Source organism: Pyrus communis, chromosome 13 (genome assembly GCF_963583255.1).
Source record: "Pyrus communis chromosome 13, drPyrComm1.1, whole genome shotgun sequence".
In the NCBI taxonomy this organism is placed as follows: Eukaryota; Viridiplantae; Streptophyta; class Magnoliopsida; order Rosales; family Rosaceae; genus Pyrus; species Pyrus communis.
The window spans coordinates 14797967-14816570 of record NC_084815.1 but is presented as its reverse complement, the minus strand read 5'-3'; the positions used below and the strand labels follow the sequence as shown (position 1 = coordinate 14816570).

At 38.1% G+C, this 18604-nt stretch overlaps 1 protein-coding gene across 1 annotated transcript; it reads left to right on the top strand.

The window, feature by feature from the left end:
* Positions 1-11817: 11817 nt before the first annotated feature.
* LOC137713410 (BTB/POZ domain-containing protein At5g41330-like) lies at positions 11818-13622 on the top strand. The gene has a single exon (XM_068452704.1). It carries the CDS (start codon positions 11989-11991, stop codon positions 13408-13410), a length of 1422 nt encoding a protein of 473 aa, XP_068308805.1. The 5' UTR covers positions 11818-11988; the 3' UTR covers positions 13411-13622.
* The last annotated feature ends 4982 nt before the right edge of the window (positions 13623-18604 follow it).

The window sequence follows — 18604 nt, the reverse complement described above, 5'->3', positions numbered from 1 at the left end:
ATATCAATAGATTGATCTGTACAGAAAACGCGTTCATTTGACATTCAAAATTTGTCTTTCATTACACTAATTTTGTTATATAATAATTATTTTGGCCAAACAAATCCAAATGGGACCGTTGACCACCTCGAGCAAATATTAAACATATGTATGGGGCCGAAGACCACTTAAACGTTAAGGGCCCGTTTGGTAATAATTTGGTTCTTTTCATTTTTTGATGAGTCTGTTTTCGCTCAATCTCTTTAAACCTGGTGGTAGTATTAGGCTATCTCCAACGGAAGAAAGGTCAGAGGGTTTTTTTTGGTCCTATAGTTTTTTAAGAAATTAATATTTTAATGAACAATGCGGGATCATATTTCTTATCATCTCCGACTGAGGGGCTAGAGGGTCATAGGCCATACATAGTCATGTGAAAAAAAAAAAAACCATCTCCAACCGAAGGTCAAACATAATTTATTATTTAAATTTAAAAATTACAACAACTTAAATTTAAAAACTACAATAACTTAAATTTAAAAACTACAACAACTTAAATTTAAAGTCTATAATCATCATCATCTTCATCATCCACCATTGTAGGAGTATAGTCGAAGGTAAACAACTGCCGTTGGGCCATAATTTCCTTCTTTTTCCTATCAAAATAGGCCTTACTCATTGGAGTGTAATCCAAAGTGTTCCTTTGCATGTTCTTATCGTTCATCTCTTCTTGTATTTGCTTGGCCTGTTCTTCATGCCTACGGTTCATTTCTTCCTCAGCAATGGCATTTTGCTCTTCCTTGAATCACAAAGAGGCCACCATTTCTTGTTGAAAGGCGTAATCATCCTTTGCCTTACCCTTTTCCTTCAATTTTCGGGCCTTGTTTCGTCCCATAGCCCTAAGTATGGAACCTTCACCTTGGGACATATTTTCTACCCTTGTTTCTTGAATGGTAAGAGATTCATCTTCATCCCCATCTACAGCTGAGGATGCAGTTCCGAACATTGGCGTAGGACCTACTCTATGTTGAGGTGGATCTTCAAATAACACCCACCCTCTACAAATTTCCCAACAACCGTGATGTTGAATGGGTTTCGAGTTGCCCTTCATATACAATTCCTCTGCTTGGCGGAACCTAGAAAATATAATTACAAAAATTAAAGGAAATTAATTTATGAAATTAAATGTAATATAATTAAATATTTAAAATAAATTATGAAAGCACTTACTTCGTCGTAGTAATTGGTGCGGCTTTCATGTCTACTTGTGGTTGTTAACAATGCTTGATGCCATTTATTCTAACTTGGATGAAGATGTTTGTTCCATCTTGAAGAACAACTCATGTGGTTTCGGGTATTTGGTGGAGTGGTGCCTTCGTAGAACTCATAGTATTTTTTTGACATACGAGTCCAAACACCTTCACTTGTTTGAGAAGTCCCTTCACACTATCTTCCGAGACCAATCTATAAGCCTTGCAAAGAGTTTCATCTTCTTTTCGGGTCCAAGCCCTACCTTTCATTGCAGATGTGGCGATTTGAAAATTATTGAAAAAATTGAAGAAAAAGATTATTGGAAGAGGTAAGAAAATTGAATGTGAAGAATTGAAATAGAATGAAGGGAGATAATATGGAATGGTGAAAATTATGTGAGAAATTGTGTAGGAATGGCTTAGGTATTTATAGGGAAAAAAAAGGGAATTTTTTTTAATTTTTAAAAAAAAATTTGGCCCAAATTTTTTTTTTTTTTTTAATCTAATGATAACTGACGTCAACATGATGTCAGCTAGTTGTTGTTAGCTGGCGTCAGCTATCGTTTGATTCAAATTTTTGGCCAGCCCGAGGCCGGCTGGCTGGCTGGGTTGGGCTGGTTGGCTGGCTGGCTGGGTTCGGCCAGCCGGTTGGCCGGGTTGGGCTAGCCGATTGGCCATTTTCTCCTTTTTTGGTTCGGTGGGGCCCACCAACCCTTTAGTCTGGCCCTTGGTTAGAGACAGTTTTCATGTCATTTCAGGCTATTTTTAGCCCTTTGGCCGGATCAGTTGTTGATGGCGTTACCCCCTTGATCTCTTGGGAAAGTGCAAAAACTCAAAACAAACGACCAAATGAATATAAGATGGACAACTCCCTATGCGGTGATGAGGATACCTTCATTTTTCAAGTATGTCATCCTAAAACATACTTTGATAATTTGATAGACTAATGACTTTGAAGCATGTTAATACGTTTTCCTTGAAGTGACATTTGCCCTCACTGTAATTTGAGTTTGCTAACGGGTCTAAGTAAAATATTCAAGATACAACCAAGTCTGGAATTTTAGTTTGGCAAGAATTGAAATTCCCTTAGACTCTTCTAAGAAGAAACTATATGATTTTGATGGAGGAAGGAAAGGAGAAATGAAGTTTCCAGTTCCTAAAAGAAAAAAGAAAAGAGAATGACACCCATTCAGAAGGTTGAGATCCATTCAATTTGGGTGAAAGTGTGCATCCAAAAGCCATATTCGTTCATTAGATAGAAATTGATATAGCTTATTAAACGACGTCCTTCTTCCAACATCTATTAAAGAAAATCACGTCTTTCTTCATGTGACTGTTAAGCGAAGAGTTATATCTCTTCCTTTTCTGGCACGAAGAGTTATACCTCTTCCTTGCAGCATGAAGATTTATATTGTTCTACTAGTTGACACATACAATTAGGAGTGGGCTCAAAAAATTGAAAACCGAAAAAAAAGGATTGAACATCGAATCGAAACTGAAAAACTGAAAATCGAAAAAAAAATCGAACCGAACCTTATTGGTTCGGTTTCGGTTTTGGAGGTTTGGAAACTGACACACCTCAACCCCAATGTCCTCAAATACTAGGATGGACACGTGCACCTGAGGGTGACGAAGCCATTTTAACATGCATGCAAGTGATAATGGTAAACGAAAGTAAATAAATACGTAAATATAAAGAAATATGCAAATGCAGAAACGTGTTTAGAGCATACAACTAATTAAGAATACTATGAAAGAATTATTATAAAAGGGTACGAACAAAGGAATGGATCCTACACTAAGAAGACTCGAAGATACCTATGTGGGAGTGCATTGACGCTGGGATCGTACGCCTCGATTCTAAGTCCTGAATGGGGCTCAAAACAAAATGTGAGTTGACCATAATTTATAATAATAGTAATAATACAAAAATCGATTTCTTTCTAAACATACTAACCCCCTGTTTTGAAAACACATATAATACTACATAATAGATTTTTCTAAAAACTCTACATGCTATAAAACGTTCGTACGATAAAATCATCTATAAAAGTGATAACAAAATGCTCGAGGGCAAATCCCAAGAATCTTGTAAATCAATTCAATGATCTACTCAACTACGGGTATCATAGTCGCCCAATAGCATAACCATCACCTGAAGGTGAAGCTGTACAACACTGGGTTACGCTAGTGAAGAAGTATGGTAGGTCCTATCACCCGACAGTGAAGCTGTATGACTCTGGGTTACGCAAGAGAAGAAATATAACATAACACACCGACACTAGCCATGGCTAGTGAAGCTGTCCGACACTGGTTTTGCCAGTGAAGTTAGGAGTATGTCATAAGTATCCTTAATTGTGTTCTATGGTCATAGACAAATACATACTTGTGTTGTGTGTATGTGTGTTGTATGAATACCCACTAGATAAGAACAGAAAACATAAATCACTTCTCGTATCAAATCATCAGGGCTCAAAAACTCAAAGCATCATCTCATAAACCATATTCGTAAATCTATAATATTTCATAAGTAAAAATCCAATAATTCATAACCTTTCATAAAACGTAAATTCGATAAATCATAAATATAGAAATCCGCAAAACATAATATAAAACATACTCAATTCATGAAATATGAAATGCATGCAAGCCTAATATTTTATAAAAACATGCAATTTGACAAGGGGTCCATTCATAGATATTTTGCTACTGGGGAACCGATCAACTAGGGATGACGGAATCACCATTAACAAATGCACCTAAGCACATAAAGGGACTAATTAGTAAAACCTTACTAAAACGATTGAATTTGAGAAAATAGAGGTTGGGTTCGGATTTGGGACGTCGAAAAACCTAAGGAGGGACCTCGAGTTCCCCATGCGCTGCCACGTGCATAGTTGGGTTGCCAGAAAGTTGGTCAAAAATGTCACCGGCGCCGTGGACAGCGGAAAAGCACAATGCCTCCGGCGGAGGTGCGTGCACTCCACGTGCCGGCCTATGATAGCCCCATGTGCTGTGAATGCGCTTGTACTCGCCTTCTTCGAATTTCTGGAATTTTTCTAGATTTTTACACCAACTTTAAGAGCTCATTCCGAGCTCAATACAAGCCCAAATCGAGTGATTCAAAAGCCAAAATGTAGTTAGGAATGTGAAGAAGGGATTTGTACTCTTAGAAGGCCTAACGGAGATCAGAGTTGGCCAGAAAAATGGCTGGAAGGTGGCCAATCGACCACTGTTTCAAAATTCCAGATTTTGTATAGTGACTTCCCTTGTGTTTTCCGAGTTCCTTCGTCGGAGATGGCGAGAATTCACTGGAGAAGTTCCTTGCACAGTGTAGCTCGAAAAAGGGTTTTCCAACAGGTTTTCCTCCTAACATTTTGGCTCAAAACCTCACCATAGAGGCTAGGAAGGGTGGAAGGTTGGTGTTGTCTATTTGTTGATGTATGGGTGTGTGTGTGTGCATGTTCTTCGGCCAAGAGAGGGAGAGAATGAGTGAGAGGTGAGTGGGAGGAAGAAGAAAATGTAGAAAAAAAAAATAAAGAGGGAGGGAGGACTCAGGACATAAGGAGCACCCTAGAAAAATAGGAAATCTGCCACGTGTCACCCCATGATTGGCCCATGATGGAGAAATATCTCCAATTGTGAAATTACCAAATAACCCTTGATGTTCAAAAATTCGTAAAAATTTCGTTTTAGTTCCAAATTCGATTCAGTTCGCGCCTACGCGTTTGTATTAATGAATGCTACGTGAATAAATTAAAAGATAAATTCTTACATGTCAACGAGCAATACTCAACAGAAGTCAACCCTTTCGTCGTTAGAGGTATTTTCGTAAATTCAACTAATTAAATTATAAAAACCGTAAAATCCAGGATAGGTCGAACCGAATCTATTTACACTTTATGAATGTATGCCCATGATGTTTCTTTTGTTGAACTTTGTTGCCAAATTCGAAACTAAGCCTAGGGGTTTTTTAAGGAGCATACTCAGTTCAATTAAAGAAGATATTTGATTGGTTATAAAGGAAAGTTTTGGAACGCTTTAGAACTTGGATGAACTTCTCTATTTGTTTTCTTTTTGAATGGATACGGTGATCATTCTTCTTTGCAATTGAGGTTGTTGATAAAATATGATTGGTTTATATGATCTTGTATATGTACAATTACCTTCCCACTTTCCCCATTTTCTTATTATTAGTCTACCAATACAAGTTTCTTTTCTAAATTCCATATTAAAAAAAAAAAAATCAAGTTTTATAAAATAAAAAAAAGGAAACCGTACTAAAACCGAAACGAACAAAATTAAATCGAGAAAAAATTGAACTGAAAAAACTGAAAGAAAATTGAACCGAAGCGAACCGAAGTTTTAGTTTGGTTTCGGTTTTGACAAAAAATTGAATTGAATGAAACCGAACCTACCCCTACATATAATGTTTTCACACCCAAATAATATGTTTTGATACCCATTCGATCAACACAGTTTTCTATCTTAATACTTCCGTGAAATACATACACATACATGTATATGGTATCCATTATATATTTTGAAATATCCAACATTTTTTCATTCATTTGGTGGTTAGTAAACACATGAATTGGAATGATAACCATTCCCTTGAATTCCATTCCTTGTAAGTTGTAAGTAAACATGCCATAATTTTCGTACATATATTGGGATTCTATTATATTTTGGAGTAATACTATTCATACCATGTTTTTGTACCACATTTTCATACCGTCTTAGGTGGCATTTGATGTGGACATCCATATCATATGAATTAATCAGATTTTTAAATTTAGTTCATTATTTAATAAACTAATAATTAAGAAAAACTAGTTAATTAAATGATGATTGTGGTATACGATGAGTCTTTCTCCTTCCTTTCCTTGGGTTTTGCAAATTTTTCAAATGATGCGGCTATCCATATCAGATGCCACCTAAGGTGGTATAGAAATGTGATATAAAAACATGATATGAATAACATTACTCTATATTTTGTAAGTAGCTTTTGAATTCTTTGACTCCTTAATATCATCTATCTCAGAGACGTTGAACAAGGAGAAGAGACTGTAGGGATTGACAACGGTTATGGCGGGCGGATAACCGTAGGTATTTACCCATAACCGTTTATGCTCATACCCGCATAACCGTTTATGCTCATACCCGCATAACCGTTTATGCTCATACCCGCATAACCGTTTATCCTCATACCCGCATAACCGTTTACCTGTTGGGTAATTGCCTAAATGGTTATACCCATACCCATAACCGTTTATAAACAGTTAACCATACCCATAACCGCATACCCATTTAACCGTAACCGTTTAATACCCGTTTACCCATTTACCCTTTTTAACCTGTTCATTTTTTTTAACCATTACCCCTTTTTCACTCATCTACATGTTTTTTAACAACTTGAAAATTAAAAAAAATTGTCATAATTTTTTTTTTTTTGACAATTAAATATCGTTATAGGTAACATTCATCATACATTTCCGTATATTAATTTTTTAAGTCCTTATACCATTCCAATAATTGAAATAATAGTTTACAGACGATATTTTTAACTGTTACCAATGAAGGTAATATAATATTTGCTAAGTATTCTTGGGTTACAAAAACTCTATAGAAGATGGTATTCTTGGGTTATTTTATCCATAATGTAAAGTATTAACATAATATATATAATGAGCTACATTATATTATAATTAGCTATATAAACCATACACTATAGTCAATAGCATTGATTTAAGTTTTGTCTGATAGAGAACATGGTTAGGAGAAGGATTAGACTTGTTGACCGTGAATCACGTCTTTTTGGCAACAATCAAAAGATGCAACATTCAAATTGAAGAGATGTGATTGTTGGGTTAATAACACAACTTCCCATCCCCCGTCAAACAGCTGCATATATATATATATAATTTTATTTTTAAGATATTCAACATTACATATATAAAATAAATAGGTAAACGGTTACCCGTTTATAACCGCTGTTAATACCCATAACCACCCATTTAAATTTCACGGGTAAACGGTGATACCCATAACCGTTTATTTATCTAAATGGTTACCCACAACAGTAATCGTAAAGTTTAAATGGGCGGGTAACCGCGGGTATTTTGCCCATCCCTAAAAGAGTGTGGAGTAGACAATGACAGAGAAACAAAAGCAATGGTGACCACAACCAGAAAGCCAATGCTCGAAAGTTAGCCAAGAAAAAGTTAACACACGGAAATGCTCAAGAATAATAAGGACTTGACTTTGTATACCTCAATCACCATGTCGTTTTTAGTTCTCAATTTTAAATATGTGAAAACAAAAATTGAAAATTAAAAACAAAATAGTTATCACACAGTCCTTTAGATTTTTCTTAGTCTTTGAGCTTTTGGATTTTGCTAACAAAATTGTGATCATTATAGGGGGAAGGGGAGAAAGAAAGGTGAGCCAAAACCAAGGTTCTTCTGAACGAAGAAAATCTAGTTCAAGAAAGGGACTAATGAGACCTTTAAATGGCGGTAATGGTGGCGATAATAAAGATCCGTTGTGACGACCTGTCCCAAATTATAATATATTTTATCCTCGAGTGCGCTGAAATGATTATTTTGTCCTTGTGGGCCTTGTGACATGGATGTGTATATATAGTCTTCAATCATTTTTCCATCGACGTGAGTAAGTGGCATTCGACGTTATGAGAACGTGGATGCAAATTAGGGCCGAGTTGGGTACGTAGTGGAGATGTTGTAAAGGAATAAAGGAATTGGGTTGGGTTTAATTGCATGAATCCAAAGCATGCAGCCCAATTAGGGCTTGAGGCCATTTTAATATGGCCAACCCGTGGCCACACACACACGCACATCTGCAACCTGCATCCTCTCTCTCTTTCTCGACTTTTCTTCCCCGTCCGCACAACCTGCATTCACCCTCAAACTAAACCAAAACTCTACGGATCGAACTTGGTGTTTCCAGATTCTTACTTTTCTCGAACCCTAGAGCAGGTGATACCTTTTGTTAAGTGGTTTGACTTCGAAAACCCGAGACTCCATAAGCTCTGACGAGGGGTGTAATTTTCTCCGACGTGATCGTGAAGGTTTTAGCTAGTTTTGGGACTTAATAAGATTTGGTCGGACTATCGAAGAATTCTCCGACCATATACCTTTGGTTTTAGGACTCTAAACAGTTTCTGGAGATGCAGACGACGGCCGGCGACGGAATCCGATGAACCACCGGAGAAGACAGATCATATTCCGTCAACTTTGACGGAATATTCTTAACGGCGTTATGGTTACCGTCAGCGTGCTAGGCACGTGACTCCGCGTGGCCAGCGCGTGGGGGTGCGTGGGACGTTGGAAAATTATCCTAAAAAAATGAATGCTCGGGGTGTTGAGTAGGCCACGATAATATATTCAAACACCCCAATTGAGCAACGTATGAGAAGTTATTTCATAGTGATGGTTATATGCTTAAAAATAACATTAAAATAGTTGTTTCACATTTAGGTGAGACGTTTCCAGAGGATGAGCGCAGTCAGGCGAGACTTGGGGGTTACAACCCGGCTACATACTAGTGAGTGGGCTTTTGGGTTACACACACACACACACGCACACGCACACACACGCCTTATGTTTCCCAGAAACTATTTAAATGGTTTTTATGTTTTAAATGCCATGTTGTATGCATTACATATTAGAATATGCTTTAATATAACTGTGCAAATTATTGCTCGACACTGTGGACACTCAGGTAAGCTTCATGTGAGTATATAGCGATGGTTGTGATGGTAGTGTGTATGATTATAATGAGTTGCTTTCAGTGATTTATATCCTGCACCCCAGTGTTAGTGCTCTGCCCGAGGGTAGGGCCTAGCCTTTACGTGATTGTTCACCTCCTGCACCATACGCTCACCTTAGATCCAAGACAGGTGCCAGCCTGTCGTACAGACCACATTAGGTGGTTTTGACTCGTAGGTGACTTGCGATACTTCGCACAACCTTCACGTGATCATAGCACTTGAGCGTACTTATTTACACCTAGCTTGTTGTACATACCACATAGGTGGTTCCGACTTGTGTGCAGGATTTGATTTGATTGTTGAGTTATAGATTCAGCCGTACATGTCACGTTAGGTGACTGAGGCTGATATGTCACTTTATATTAGTGCAATTCATCTGGCTTACTTATTCATGGTTGAAATGATTGTCATGGCATACACATGATTTGATTATTCTTGAGTATAGTTTTCATGTATATTTACAGTATTATTTTTTGGGAAACTTATACGGGTTTTACAGTGAGGGGTTATTACATTTGAAAAGATAAATCGTTTTGAAAGTTTTGTTTCTGTCCACTCACACTTTTTGTTTTACGCCCCTCCAGGTTCTAGATAGAAGTTCGTGTCGGTGGCTTAGGAGAACTTCACGACGGTTCTAACAGACATTCACCAGTGTAGGGTTTCTTTTATGATCCGTATAATTAGTAATTAAATTTCTGGACTGCATTCTGATACCTACGCTCTGGTTATGTGTATCCTTTACTCCAAACATTTTCACCCGCATTAATATGTTAGTCTAGTGTAATTAGTTAGCAAGTTTTTATTTATCTGTATTTTCATATCACATTCACTTCCACACAGCGCACATGGCTACGTCACCCTCACGTGATGGCCAACATACCTCGATTGGGATCGAGGTGTGTCATCCGTGCTCTAAGATTTTGGTTTTAGGGGTGAATTCGAAAATTCATATTGTGCCAAGTGTTCTAGAACTCAGAAACCATGACAATTGTAGTAGTCAACAATGGTGGCCTATTGAAATTGTTTGTTTCTCAGTTGACTATTACTCTGTATCTCACTCTATTCTTCCTTTCAGGAAACGGAGCAAAGTAATATGGAGTATAAATAGCATTTCTTTTGTATTTTTACGAATTAAGTTCATCGTGCATAAAAGTCAACCCAAATTTATTTTTGGAATATATTCCAAGAACACTTTGAAATTTGATACAATTTCCTATTATCCAAAAAGAAAAAAACACTACCGCAAGACAATTGTTGCTCTAAAACATTCTCGCTTACACTCAATGTCCGCTCGATTACCTAATTCTCTCTCACGGATTTATTGGCCTTGCACTATTTTTCTTGGCCGGAACGAGTTATGATAGAATACAACTTGTTTATCTCAACGAAATAGGCGGAATGACAATTACAATTCAAAAAATATTCACGACTTTCAGTATCTTGTTAACGACTCCTCTTGCATTAATGAGCATAAGCGGTTTTGTTGCCAAATTGTTAGGTTTTTTTTAATATTTTTTTTTATTAGAATACTTATTAGTAAAAAATATCTTGAAATTTGACACAATTTTCTGTTACCCCGAAAGAAAAAAACACTACAACAGGACAGTTCTCGTCTAAAACATTCACTTTTACACTCAATGCCCGCTCGATTACCTAATTCTCCGATATCGCTTGTCCTAAACGAACATTGTAATTGAAGGAATTTTTCTTTCCGTTTCAGTTACAAGCAAAATAAACATGGCATAATAAATTATTATTAATAATGTTCTAGAAACCAAGTTCGAGAGGAGCATATGCTTTTCCTCTGTCCAGAGCAAAGCCACTACTTTACACCACATACTTACATGACTGATCTCACAAAATTTATTACTCTGAACAAAATGGGTAATGTTGGGGAGATTAAATTTGTAAGTAAAATTTGTAAACTAAATGACGTGAAAGTTGATGATTAAATAATGTTATTTTATAGGTCCAAATTTTACTGTTTTTTATTGAAATCTCACTTACAGGTGATGTTAAAATACCTCTAATATTAATAATGTTCTAGAAACCAAGTTAGAGAGGAGCATATGCTTTTCCTCTTTCCAGAGCAAAGCCACTACTTTACACCACATACTTACATGACAGATCCCACAAAATTTATTACTATGAATAAAACGGGTAATGTTGGAGAGACTAAATTTGTAAATAAAATTTGTAAACTAAATGACATGAAAGTTAACGATTAAATAATGTTATTTCATCGGTCCAAATTTTACTGTTTTTTATTGAAGTCTCACCTACATATAATGTTAAAATATCTCTAATATTAAAAAAAAAAACAAAAAAAAAAACTCCCACTCCTCCCACTTTCTCTCTCTCTCTCTCTCCTTCTCATTTTTTAGAAAAATATGTTCATACACACAAAATACGTAGACAAATGCTAGTATACAATTAATTTATTAACTTATACTTCAAACTTCCAACCAAACAAGATATTAGTCATTACTACATGGTCCTAGTTGGACGGCTTCAACAACCGTTTTCCTTTGTTACAAAAATAAGTACTTTAAATTACCAATTTACCCCCATAATCGACGCCTGCCGCAGAGATTCCCTCTCTTCATTGACCCTTGACTTTCAAATCTTCGATACCCCGAGCAGGAAACTTCTTAAAAATGACACGCAGAAAACGTGAAAAATTATAAAATATGAAATAAAAAAGAATTTAGGATTTTTTTTTATTTTTTATTTTTTGAAGTTTTACTACCACCCATGGTTGACCACAAAACACAGAGAGAAAGAAGTTGGACCCCTTAAATACCAAACCTCCCCCCCCACAACTTCTCCACCAACCAATTCCACCTCCTCCATAGTCTCCACCGCCGCCGCCCTTTTCCACTTTCAGAACCTACCCTTTATTCCTCAGCCCATTTCTGCTTCTGGGTCGTTGAGAAATAAGGGTTTCGAGGGGCAATTCGGGAAGAAAACATGCTCAAGTTCATGCCGCCTGCCGCCGATTCTGTGCTTCCAAGAAACGGGTTTAAGCATACCAAGTTGGAGTCCAACCTCGCCACCATAGACGTCGGCGGCCAGCTCTTCCAGACCACCAAGCAAACCCTAAACCTCGCCGGGCCGGACTCGCTCTTCTCCCGGATTGCGGAGTCGGCCTCGGCTCAACTGGCTCCGCCGTTCATTGATCGCGACCCGGAGCTCTTCTCCATCCTCCTCTCGCTTCTTCGAACAGGTAATTTTCCCTCGAAGGCCAAATCCCTAGACCTCCAGGACCTAATTTTCGAATCCCAATTTTATGGCATCGAAACCTTTCTGATGAATTCGCTGTCGAACCCATCGTATTTCGATGCTTTTAACCTGGAAAAGTCGTTGATTTTGCCCTTGAACGGCCGAGACTCGCCGTCGGCGATTGCCACGACGCCGTTTGGCTCGGTTCATGTAGCTCACGGCAGCAAAATCACGTCTTTTGATTGGTCGCTGAGGAAAAAGTCGACGATTTTGACCCAATTCACCGCCGTCGATTCTATGCTGGCGATGTCGCCGAGGACGGCCGCGGTGGGGGCCACCGACTTCTCTGGGCTCCAGATTCTCGACCTTGAGAATGGGTTTGTTAAGGAGACTCTGAATTGGGAGAATGTGACTCGGTCCGGGTCAACAGTACAAGCAATCGGGTCGTCGCCTGAGTTTCTCTTTACTAGTTTCGAATCCGCTCGGAGGAACTCGAATTCAATAATGATATATGATCTGAATAGCTTGAGCCCTGTTAATGAGATTGGTCATTACGAAATTTATGGTGCCGAGATTAACTCAGCAATACCGGCCACGAAACTGAATTGGGTTTCGGGCTACGGTCTGTTGATGGCGTCCGGGTCTCACAGTGGACCTTCAGGAGTTTTGGGTAACATTAAATTTTGGGATACAAGGTCTGGCAATGTAGTTTGGGAAATACAAGAGAAAGTTGATTGCTTTTCGGATGTCACAGTTTCGGATAATTTATCATCAATATTCAAGGTTGGTGTGAATACAGGCGGGATGTTCTTTGCGGATTTGAGAAGTATGGGTGCGGAGAATCCATGGGTTTCTCTTGGAGAAGCGAAGAAAGTAGTTAACGGGAAGAAGGAAGGTTCCGGGTGCAAGATTGAAAGCCATGGAAGCCAAGTATTTTGTAGCACGGGAGGGAATGTAGAGCTATGGTCAGAGGTTGTGGTGGGTTCTAAGAAAAGCAGTAAAAATGGGACGGAGGAGGAAAGGCTCTTTAGGAAGAATTTAATGGGGAGAATGAAGGATATGGGAGGTTCGAGGATAACGAACATGGCTTTTGGAGGGAATAAGATGTTCATGACCAGGAAGGATCAGCAAACTGTTGAGGTCTGGCAGAATTCAGCTAGAGGTTTTTGATCCCAATTGAATTAGGGGATGATATTATTGATAAAGAAAAACATACAGAATGAGTCACTTTTTGTTGTAACATTATTTTGTTGCTCGATTTGTCTGTAAATGGTCTTGTAGCTTGTGAAGTATATCATTCTTTTGCTGTGCTAATTAGCAAGTTTACCAATTCTTTTATACATCATTTTATTCAAGGAATTTAATGAATTCAAGTTATATCATTGATGTTTCCAACAGTTGTTTAGTCTTTACTCCTTTCTTTGTTTCCTTGCACTGAATCTTCATTGACAAGTTTCAGTTTCTCTCTACATTTTTTATGATCATGCCCTGCAGCCGGAGGGAATACATTCCGCGGAGATTATGATATTATCGGATTCTGATTTGCTTGGCTTGTGAGATGACCCTGTTTTCATGTCTGTAATAATTTGTATAAAGGTTTAAGTAGACAATGTCCTTGTTCTTTCTGATTGGGCTATTCACAGATGTTCAAACATTTATCTGACCATTATTTGTGTCCTCTTAGCTGTTTCCTTCGTATTGTATACTTCTTATGTCTACAAATGTAGTCCTCACCAGGCTGATCGGCGTGTTTTTTTTCTGATACTGAAGTGTCGATTCTATAATACGCATGTCAGCTTCTGACTATGCCTATCTGGAGTTTAAACACAAAGACACTGTTTACAGGAATTTTGAAAAGGTTTAGGATGAAAATATGGTTTTGGTTTCCAGTGTTGTGGTTTGACCTTTTAATTTCTCAACGATTTTGTTCTCTAGCTCTATTCTTTGTCTTATAATTCAAACTAGTTTGTTTAATTGCTTGGTAAAGGATGTGTTACAAGGTGTCAAAAATGACGAAGGCAAGTTGCTCAAAGGAAAAATAAGGTCTCTTCCACCAACTTTACAAGCTTGAAATTTGGAGCCTCGATGCAAGGGAACTGGTTGAAGGCAGAAGGGGCGATGCTGGAGGCACCACGGTTGCAGCATATCAGGTAGATTTTCTCATAGTATTGTTTTTGCATTTTGCTTTGGACGTGCCACTTCCTGATTAAGAGGCACCTGGAGCAGTTGCTCACATTATAAACACTCTTGATGCTGTGCAACATGGCAAAACGGCAAAACGTGATGGTTTGGATGAAACCCAATGAGAAAATTGAATGTATTTAGGTACTACACATTCTGGTTGAATATAGCTATCAAAATTCAGGGCAACTAGAGAATTCAAACTTCTCCCCTGCTAATTGCTGCTTGTGTACAAGCGTAGCGGTATCAGCATGATGTGGTTCTGCGGCACTAATTAAGGGTATTGATGCATGAGGTATGCCATAATTATTTGCTTCATAACAACGTTCCTACGCAGATTTCGTTTTTCTCCATGCTGCTTCTTTCTTTAACTGAGTTCCTAATCTTCAAGTCATTCTGGTTTATCAAACTACTGTTTCAAGACCGAAAGCCCAATCCTTAAACACAAAACAATTGTAGTTATTGAAGAAAGTTGAGATTCCATCATAAAACCAATTGGTAATATGGGGAGTAGCCTAACTTCTTATAAGCCCATGCAAGGTCTTTCATTTCATAAATGTGAGACTCATTCTCGCCAAAGGTCCTGCTTCTAGTTGTTTGTAGAGGGCCTGCATGTGTGTGCTTTGTGGATTCAAGTGTCAATACCTTCTTTCTTGTATTCAGAACTGAAGTTGTGATCTTCTTCCTGCTCTCTCCCCACCCGATTTGCCGGCCTTTAATATTCTGGCTTTGGTGAAAACGGACTTTCATCGTCGTTGTTATGCAGTTCTGCATGCTCTTTTGCAGACCAGATTTTTATGAGCTCAAACATGATGGGGTACTCAACAGCTATAGACTATAACCCGCACATGCCAACATGCTGTGAGTCTTTATTAAACTTTATATTCTCCGAGGGTAAATTTCTGGTTGCGCTCTTGATTGTGACTCGAATCGCAATAATTCTATTTCCGGTTATTTATTTGAGCTATGCAAATTTTTTCTTGTTATAACTTTTTCACATAAGAATGAAAATGAATGCTGATTGCCTTGCTCACTTTGTGCATCTCTCGTCTATCAGAAAGATGATACACTAAATAGTTAATCGTGGTAGTACAAAATAACAGTATTTTCGAATTTAGAGAGACGATGTCGTAGACGGTAAATTGAAATGGTACAAATAATAGCACAAAATCAAAATATTCTAGTATTGAATATGAAGTGAAAGCTCTAATATTGGAGTTACAAACCTTCAGTTCTGATAGAGCAACTTAATTTACATAAAACGAGTTTACCGATAATGGTGTCCCCGTCCTGTCCCATCCATGTGGATAATGGTTAGATGGCATTGGCTCCACATCGTAGCTGCCAGCTCGCCAGACCCCACGTTCAATATTGCATGTGGTTAAATAAAAGACCCAATGTATGGTTGTGCTATGGAATTGGAGGGGGATGTTAAATGTAATTCAGAGATCTTCTGATAAATTTTTCAAAATTTTTTTTCTCCATGTGCAAGACTAGAATATTCGAAATTCGACAGTGCTGCTATTTGTACTATCTCAACTGACTATTTAGTATTTAGTGTACCACCTCTTTGTTTTTTTTGTTAAGAAATTTTCAATGTAGTGGAGCCGTTTAGTTTTGTTCACAGGTTCACACATGGTTGCTTGCTGCTATGAGAGAAAATAAAGAGGGGTACTATTTTCATACTTTTTTTTTTTTTACTTTCTATATACACACTGTTAATTTCTGTTTTGTGATCATTTTGAAATTATTCGATCCGAGACCAATTGAGAAATGTGTGTAAAACGTAAAAAAGGATGTGCGCACCCAAAATAAAAAGAGAAATCTTTAATTTCTTGGATGATTTATTTATTAAGGTAAAACTAAAATAACTATCTCATTAGAGAATTTTTAATACCACAACTTAAACATGAACAAACATCGAAAGCACTTGCCATTGGTGCCAAAGGGGCAACAAAGTTAACATGCTTTGGCAATTTTTTATTTTTTTAATCAAACGATAGATTTTGTTAGATTAGATGTTAGATTAGTTAACGACGGGGTTTAAACTCACACCATCATAAAAAGCTTAATACTTTTTCACCACTATGATAAAAGGACACTTGCGTTTTGGCAAAATTTAACGCAGTTAAAATGTGCATAAACAATTAAATAAAACTATTGCCAACACTTGCCATTTAGTACTACGATTTAATGATATTCTTCCTTACTTATTAGTGAGCTTAAAAAGTGTTGTTCGTCCTGCCACCTTTAACCTTTAAATAAATGCAAAACATGTCGCAAATTTAGGCAGAATTTGATTTTCGATGATCTAATTGCGCACAATAGAGAACGAAGATGACATCAAAAATAACTGAGCAAATTGCACCAAATTCATTCAAATTAGTGACTAAGATTTTGAAAAAAACAAATATAGATTTAAGAAGTATCCAGACACTGGTGACAAGGAACTTTGATTATAGCACTCTAAACAAATCACCACAAACGGGGTTTTTTAAACCATAACAATGGCATCCTCTTCCTATTATGCTGAGTTTGGGTTTACCTTTATTAGAAAGGTTGTCAACAATATAATAAGTAAATGTGGTTAAAATAGTCATTCTCCTTCTTACTCTGTCTTTAAAGTTTTGATAAATGATACCAAGTTGTTAAAACGAACTATATGTTATTAGAATTATAGCACATGTATGATCGTGTCAATCATAGTAGATTTTAAGGTAAAGTACAAAAAACTATCTCAATTATTGGTCTCAAGACACTTTCATACCTCATCTTTTTAAAATGACAATGTCATACCTCCGTCAGTTTTTCTGTTAGTTTCTCTGTTAAGTACTGACATGACTTGGCTTAAATAGTGACATGGCTTAAATAAATTAATAAAATATTAAAAAATTAATTAAAATTAAAAACTAAAAAATTAAAATCATTTAATATTTTTTTTACATGGGGACCCACCCCCTTTTCCCCTCCCGTCTTCCTCAAATCCGATCCACCCCCCTTATTCCCCATCCACCCCCTTTCTCCCTTCTCTCATCTACAACCCTACTCACCTTTCTCTCATCTGCAACTCGCACTCACCCTCCCTTTTCTCCTCTTCATCGTCAACTCCATCCACCAACGACCATCACCTTCTTCCCCATTCTAACTGATGACATCGAAGTCGCCGATCTCCGGCACACCAACCTCACCTCTCTTTGGGTACCCACTCCCTCCATTGATCTCCTCCCTTTCCTTACCAAACTACTCATATAGGTTCGAATACTTCTACGAATCCTTGACAGCCTTGTCGCCCCATGATTACCAAGTAATCGACTTCGTCGTCGGGTTTGCAAAAGTTGAGGACCGCCTCTGCCACCTCCCTATGCTCCCGCAGCCCAACACCATCTTCAAGCCTAGCAAAACGTAGTAGCAATCCTGCGCCCACCACCGCTGCCGAGTCTCTTGTGAATATAACTTGGGGTTTTTTTTTTCCAAGGAAAAATTGAATGGTTTTGCTTTGTTTGGTTGCTCGGAAAATGTGGGAGAAAGGAAATGAATTTTTTTGATATTCTGAAGGTTCCATTTTCTTAGAAAAGTGAGGTAAACTGGAAGATCGATTTTTGAACTTTTGTTAATGGTTTGTTCTCAGGATTGGTGGGTGCTTTGTTTTTGATGCATGCTTGTAGGTTAGAAATAGAGAGAGCGGCGGAGGAAGAGAAGAGAGGCATTTGGTAGGAATGGGAGTGGCTAGTTTGGGGTGGGATCTGGGTTTGGGTTAGGGGAAGACGGCAACCTCGCCGGCCCTACCTTGACAGTTCTCCCTCTTTCCCTTTCTCCTTGACAGCTTCGGAGACGGCAACGACGACGGATCGGCGGTGGGCAATGGAGTGGGAGAGGGAAATGGGTCGGAGCTTGCAGGTAGATCCGAGAAAGGAGGGCGGATGAAAAAATCCAGGTGGGTTTGGGGGGTTTTAGGCATGGCGAGAGAGAGAAGGGGGAGGAAGGAGAATACGGTGGAGAGAAGAGGGAGATGCGAAAGAGAGAGGGGAGAGAGAGGGTGGTGAAGGAAGGTTGGGGGAACGGGTAGGAAGGGGACGGGGTGGGGGGGGGGGGTCGGGTGGGAAGGGGTTTTGGGGATGCAGAGAAGAGAGAGAGGCGAGATAGGGGGAGAGAGATTTAATATAATTTTTTTTTTACTTTTTAA

Excerpts from the sequence above, each read along its gene's own strand:
- LOC137713410 (XM_068452704.1), top strand. The coding sequence starts at position 11,989 with ATGCTCAAGTTCATGCCGCCTGCCGCCGATTCTGTGCTTCCAAGAAAC.